The sequence below is a fragment of the Myzus persicae genome, unplaced genomic scaffold, assembly GCF_001856785.1.
Source record: "Myzus persicae strain clone G006 unplaced genomic scaffold, MPER_G0061.0, whole genome shotgun sequence".
NCBI classification, from domain to species: domain Eukaryota; kingdom Metazoa; phylum Arthropoda; class Insecta; order Hemiptera; family Aphididae; genus Myzus; species Myzus persicae.
The window spans coordinates 550,370-556,864 of NW_019101569.1; the positions used below are offsets into that span (position 1 = coordinate 550,370).

Genomic DNA, 6,495 nt, shown 5'->3' on the forward strand with positions numbered 1-6,495 from the left:
AGGTTCCTCGTAAGTTGTTGTTACTGAAAATTTAAAAAAATGTAGAGCATAATTGCACAATCATTTTTAAGAGCTTTTTAACTTAGAATTTTGGCAAAATTCTTAAATATCATGAAAATTACCAAATTATTTTGGGTTAGAAATACATTTAAGTTTTTATTTTTTTATCTAAGATTTAAAAATTTAATACAAGATTCCTATTAAGTTTGTCTACTTTTATCAAAAAATAAATTTCTGCCGGAGAGTCAAATTAAATTTTTATGATCGTAGTAATATGAGTGGCAGTTCCCTTTTCAATAGATTTTCATTATCAGACAAATATCAAATATATTTGTTTATTTGTATCAGCAAATAAATGAAAAACCACAAACTCAACTTAAAAAATTTATTTTGGGTACCAACCCTTTGGACAGCAATTTCACCTAGATTCAAATAGTTGGCTTACTAATTTTTTAAATCTCATAATTATTTGAGCCTGTGGTTTATATAAATATAAAACATAACAAACATAAATGTACAAAAAAATATTTATTTCTTTAGCTATAACAATTTTAAATTCTGTTAGGTTAAGTAAATTAAAAATTTAACACAGAAGTTGTTGAAGAGCATGCCAATTGCTTAGTATGAGCATTTTCATTATCATCGCCATTGTTCAAGCATGGAGGAAGATGTAATTTCTAAATAAATAAATATATTTTTTAATTAGTATTTTGTGGAAAATGTCTGAGGGGAATTGACTATGTTTTAAATTTGGTATACAATTTTAAATTGTTATCATCAGAGCTCCGATTCAAGCTGTAGTTGCAGATATAAAATTATGCCTAATAAAATTTATTGTAGTAAATCTTGATCAGATTTGTTTAAAGTAAGAAATTATTTTTAATTTTTACTTAAATCATGAAATTCGTAGCTCTGGTAGTATGCATAATCATAATTATTAGATTATACCAACATTGTTCAGTCAGTAGGTACTTGAAAATACAATATTTATAATACCTCAATGCATAGTCTTTTTCTTGTGAGTTTAGTAGCCCAATCTACAGATAGAGGTTCATATAAAAATGTGTTAAATGACGCTAGTTTGCCAATAATAAGCTTCCCATTATAGTCCACACATGAACTTAGTTCTATTGGTTTAAAAATTAGTACTGTATCCACAAAATGTTCCATTCGACATTTAACCATCTGAAAAAAACAAACAAAAACATGAAGTTACTATGATGAAGCATGAGGAAATTAAATAAATAAATTCTTACATCATCAAATATATGAGCTCCTTGATATGTTACAAGACAAGTAGCATAAGAAGAACGCACAAGAATTCGAAGCTTGTACAAAAATGTAACCACATCCATACCTTCGGTATCCCAAAGTGGTGAATGCAAATTACTAATGGTTATTCTTAATGCACGTCTTTTTTCAACAGGAAATTTTGTACTAAAACCGCCAGAAGTTATAATTGTATTTAAGTTTTTTAGTAGATTGTAGTAACTGAGACCTGGAGGTTGAAACAAAAACAAGGCAATACCCACAAATTACTTACAGCTTGTATACATATATATCAATTAAATTGATTATTTTATAAAAAATAATAACTTGGGATTTTGTGGATTTCATTTTATAGTAACAAATGTACCATTTCTATAATTATCAGAATAAATAGTAAATTACTATTAAATTATTAAAAATTGTATTTGATTAAGTAGATAATTTTGTGAAAAGAGTAATTGTTCAAGTATTTTTTATGGCTGATAACACTATATTGTGGGAGTATCATAATTTGTGAAAAAATATTAAAAGTATCCAAATAAATACTTTCTGATTCTTCGTTTGGCCAATACCCAACGTTTTGTAATTCATCCACAGGAATTTTAGCTGAAATATCAAATGTATGTCCAAAAGATATTGAAGTATGGTGTGGTTTAGAGTCTTGTATAGGATTTTGCCTGTAGCGCCAAGCTATTTTAAAATCCTCAGCAATACTATCAGTTGGTTGAAAACTCTCTTCTTGAATTGGTTTTGGTAAATCATTTGCCTAGAACAATAAGCCAATAAATAAATGAATTTAAGTCTACTCAAAATACCAATTCAACCTAATTTTTGTCATTTATACAATACATAACGAATTAGGTAGTTGCTATTTGGAATCCTAAGACAGATTAATATTAATTTACTTATAAACCATAATAGAAAACAGAATAAAAAAAATATTACAATTGCTTCTGGTTTCTTTTCGATATCCGCAATTATAATAGAATGATCGCATACAACTCCTTCAGCTATAAAATGTTTTGTAACCAAATCTGCATTTCGGCCATGACTTTCATCTTCTACATACAAAAACAATAATAACAGTTAAAATATTATCCAAAAGCAATAAAAATATACAAACGATTCATACATAAAAATATATTCGACAGTAAATAGTCATCATCATAATATTATGTCTATACTAGGTCAATAGGTATAGTATACAAAATAAAAAGTTGCAACACTTACCAATAAGAGCCACAGTGCCTATTGGAATACCACCATCTAAACAAATCGAAGAGAAAAAAAAATCTGTGATGTAAAAATTGGTATGTATTTAAATAAAAAAAAAATTAAATAATTTAAACAACATATTTATCATAATTCATAAGCAAATGTAGAATTTGTTCATAGTCAATTTACTTACCTAAAACAGCATCCAGCGATACTATCCCAGTAGAAATCAAAAGTTGATTTTTGGTCACTGAAGTTTTTGTACCTTTTAACTTTAAACTTTTTCTTTGGCTGATAGTGTGTGACTGCAAATTCAACGACATAATGGGAAATATAGCTGGTTATTTCAGCTAAGCAAACCAATTAAAAAACATAAGCATAAATTCTACACTTATTGCAAAGTATATTTAATCTGTGACATTAATATTAATAAATAAAAGAAAAAAATAGTCTATCTACACCTAGCCTAACAATTGGATACCTATGTAAGATTTTGATTTTTGATTTTTGAGTAATTATTTATTCTGCATCTAAATACTTTTATCATGCCAAAGTAAAAACGTTTACTCATGAGTCATGGCCAGTATAATTTCTTAAATACGAATATCCGATGCTTAAATCGTGAATCGTGATCTTACTATTTTAGTTCGTGCTTATCACTTTATTATCACAGATTAGTAACGTAGTCTGTGGTATTATAAATATGATAATCAGCTACTATATGGTACCATTAACCAGGTATATTGGAAGTCATTTATATGTCACGACGTCGTCACGTTGATTTAGTAATGGAAATGATAATGAATTTATTCTTAAATAAATGAATTTTGTGCAATAAAAACGTCAATATTTAATAACCCAAGACAATAGACAAATTAAACATAAACTATTTATATATTGTATTGAGTATTTAATATTTAATATTTATAAATTATAATCGAATTTATTGAAAGTTGAGTGATGCAAAAAGTAGAAGCTCAATTAATGTAACAATCGTTTCTATTCCTGTGTTACTTAAGTTCAGAATAATGTCGAAAAATCTAGGTGAGCTACAAAATTCTTATTTAAATTTTAAGTGTTGTACTATTCATATTGTGCTATGGTTAAAAAAAATTGTTTGTTTGGTTTAGTGCAATGTCAACAGCACCCAGATGCCCCATTGATTGAAGATTACAGAGCTGGCGATCAAATATGTTCAGAATGCGGGCTTGTGGTCGGTGATCGAGTGATAGATGTCGGTTCTGAATGGAGGACGTTCAGTAATGACAAAGGCAGCAATAGCGCTGATCCTTCACGTGTTGGAGGGGCAGAAAATCCATTGCTCAATGGTTCTGATTTGTCAACACTGGTCGGTCCTTCTAGGGGCGACGCATCATTTGATGAGTTCGGTGGTATGAAGTATAAAAATAAGGGTATGGTTTGTTCAACCAATCGTTCGCTACTTAATGCGTACAGAGAAATTGGCCTTATGGCCGATCGCATAAATTTGCCAAGGAATATTGTGGATAGAGCCAATGTGCTGTTCAAACAAGTGCATGATGGCAAAAATCTTAAAGGTCGATCAAATGACGCGATTGCGTCAGCTAGCTTGTATATTGCTTGTAGACAAGAAGGTGTGCCACGTACATTCAAAGAAATATGTGCTGTAAGCAAAGTTAGTAAAAAAGAAATTGGAAGAGTTTTTAAATTAATATTAAAAGCATTGGAAACCAGTGTTGATTTGATAACAACTGGAGATTTCATGTCAAGATTTTGTTGTAACTTGGGATTACCAAACATGGTCCAGAGGGCAGCTACTCATATTGCTAAAAAAGCAGTAGAATACGATATTGTACCAGGTCGTTCTCCTATATCCGTAGCGGCCGCAGCAATATTTATGGCGTCCCAAGCATCTGATGAAAAACGTTCACAAAAAGAAATTGGGGACATTGCTGGTGTTGCAGAAGTCACAATTAAGCAGTCATATAAACTGATATTAGCTAATGCTACTTTACTATTCCCAGAAGACTTTAAGTTTGTGACCCAGATTTCTGATCTTCCAACATCCTAAATATTCCTAATAAATAAGTATTATTCAACTAAACAACATTTATGAAAAATCCCACAAATATATTTTTCATAATTTTACTGTACAATTTATTGTTATTAAGGTTTGGACTAAAAAATAAGAGACTAATATATTGTTTGTATTTTTATTTTTATAAAATAAACAAATATTTGTCTTTTCTACATAATGTATTTTCTATGTAAATGGTACAATACACGAGTAGTACTACTTTATACTTAATTAACTAACATAATTTATCTTCTGTTAAAAGTTTTAATTTAATTTTTCCTATTTAAAGTGAACCTCTAATCTATTGCTAACCAGTAACCATTGACTAATTTAAATAACTGAACAGAACAATTATACTAGTAAGTCATAACTTATAAGACATGTTTTTAAATTTAGTATTAATATAACCTAGGTACAAAAGAAGCAGTGCTCTAGGCAGAAAACTGTGTGGTGTCAAAATTTTAACTTCTTATCCCAGCAAAAAATATTAAAAAATAGTGATATAGTGTCTACAGTAGGACTTACTTGTTGAGCCAAACTTGCCAGAGAGCATTGGTTTGCATTTGTGTGTATTATAATGTTCTACCATTGATTAAATATACAATTATATGTACATATTATAATTATAATTATAATTATTTTATTGTATATTTAATCAATGGTTCTACCCTAAAAAAAATGCATTTGTGACAAAAATAAAAATGTGTCTTATATGTCAAAGACCTAAATATTTGAAAAATGTTCATAAAAATATTAAGTCAATAAAATTATTTATTGCTTTAAAACTTACAATTTATTAACATACGGTGATTTTGATTTAAATGAAAAATATTTTTGAGAATTGTTTTGTTATAGATTGGTAAAATTGAATTATTCTGTTTCTGGAAAATTATAACGATAATAGTTAACTTATAATTATTAAAATAATTATTAAAAAAAAAACTAAAAAGGCAGGCAAGTGGGTAACCCCCTGTTGTACATTAGGAGTCAAGAAAAGTGTTAAATTTGAATTCAATGTACCTATACGATAAACGATTTTGAATGAAGATGGTGGTAAGTCACCCTATAATGTTACTAAGTGTAATTTAAGATATTATACTATTAATTATTATAATGATTAAAATAATTTATTTCACCATTAGGCATTAATACTACTATAAGTTAAATTAGTAGGTTCTTCAAGTAGGACTGTACTACTTCAGACCAGAGAAATCTACTCTTACATGTAAACTATATTTACAACACTTCATACTCGAGTCATTTTAGGATAACTGCCAAATGGATGTCATCTATACAGACTTTGAGAAGACCTTCTACTGTGTCGACCATAAGTTACTCACGGCTGATTTAGCCTATTTATGTCTTAATAATCCTCTACTGTCGTCTGTCCTGGTTATATTCATAACTTACATATAAGTACCAATTTATTAAAATTCTTGGCTTTGCATCAAAGTCAACATTAGTCCCTTCAGGAACCTCCCAAGGTGGACATGTATCCCCTATCTTATTTAACTTATTAACGGTATCTCATCTATTCTAAGAAAAAGCCACTTCCTATTATTTGCAGATGATTTAAAAATTTACTATCTTATTCCCTCAATCAATGACTGTTTAATTCTCCAAGAAGAACTAAACATATTGTCAAAGTGGTGCCATGTTTGGGGAATGAGCAGTATCACTAATAAGTGCCATTTAATGTGTTTCTACTGGTCCTATGAGCATAAACAATTTACTTATTACATAAATAATAACAAACTTAATTCAGTGTCATCCATAAAAGACCTGGATATAATCCTAACCCACAACTTTAATTGCCAAGATCATATCGAATGTGTGGTAAAAAAATCATTATTAGTATTAGGCTTTGTAAAACGCCATTCATCTGAATTTAAAGATTTGGATTCTTTTTAATTACTTGCCTGCACATTAATTAGATCAATCGTAGAATATGGATC

At 28.9% G+C, this 6,495-nt stretch overlaps 2 protein-coding genes across 2 annotated transcripts; one reads left to right on the forward strand and one right to left on the reverse strand.

Moving 5' to 3' along the window:
* Positions 1–509: 509 nt before the first annotated feature.
* LOC111029646 (elongator complex protein 4) lies at positions 510–3,146 on the reverse strand. Its single transcript, XM_022308744.1, has 8 exons — positions 2,966–3,146; positions 2,678–2,834; positions 2,500–2,535; positions 2,215–2,330; positions 1,816–2,035; positions 1,257–1,498; positions 997–1,185; positions 510–677 (listed from the first exon to the last, which is right to left on the reverse strand). The coding sequence occupies exons 2-8, from the start codon at positions 2,805–2,807 to the stop codon at positions 576–578; spliced, it is 1,035 nt and encodes a 344-aa protein (XP_022164436.1). The 5' UTR covers positions 2,808–2,834; positions 2,966–3,146; the 3' UTR covers positions 510–575.
* A 182-nt stretch (positions 3,147–3,328) lies between these two features.
* Positions 3,329–4,713, forward strand: LOC111029647 (transcription initiation factor IIB). Its single transcript, XM_022308745.1, has 2 exons — positions 3,329–3,528; positions 3,615–4,713. The coding sequence occupies exons 1-2, from the start codon at positions 3,513–3,515 to the stop codon at positions 4,532–4,534; spliced, it is 936 nt and encodes a 311-aa protein (XP_022164437.1). The 5' UTR covers positions 3,329–3,512; the 3' UTR covers positions 4,535–4,713.
* Positions 4,714–6,495: the final 1,782 nt, after the last annotated feature.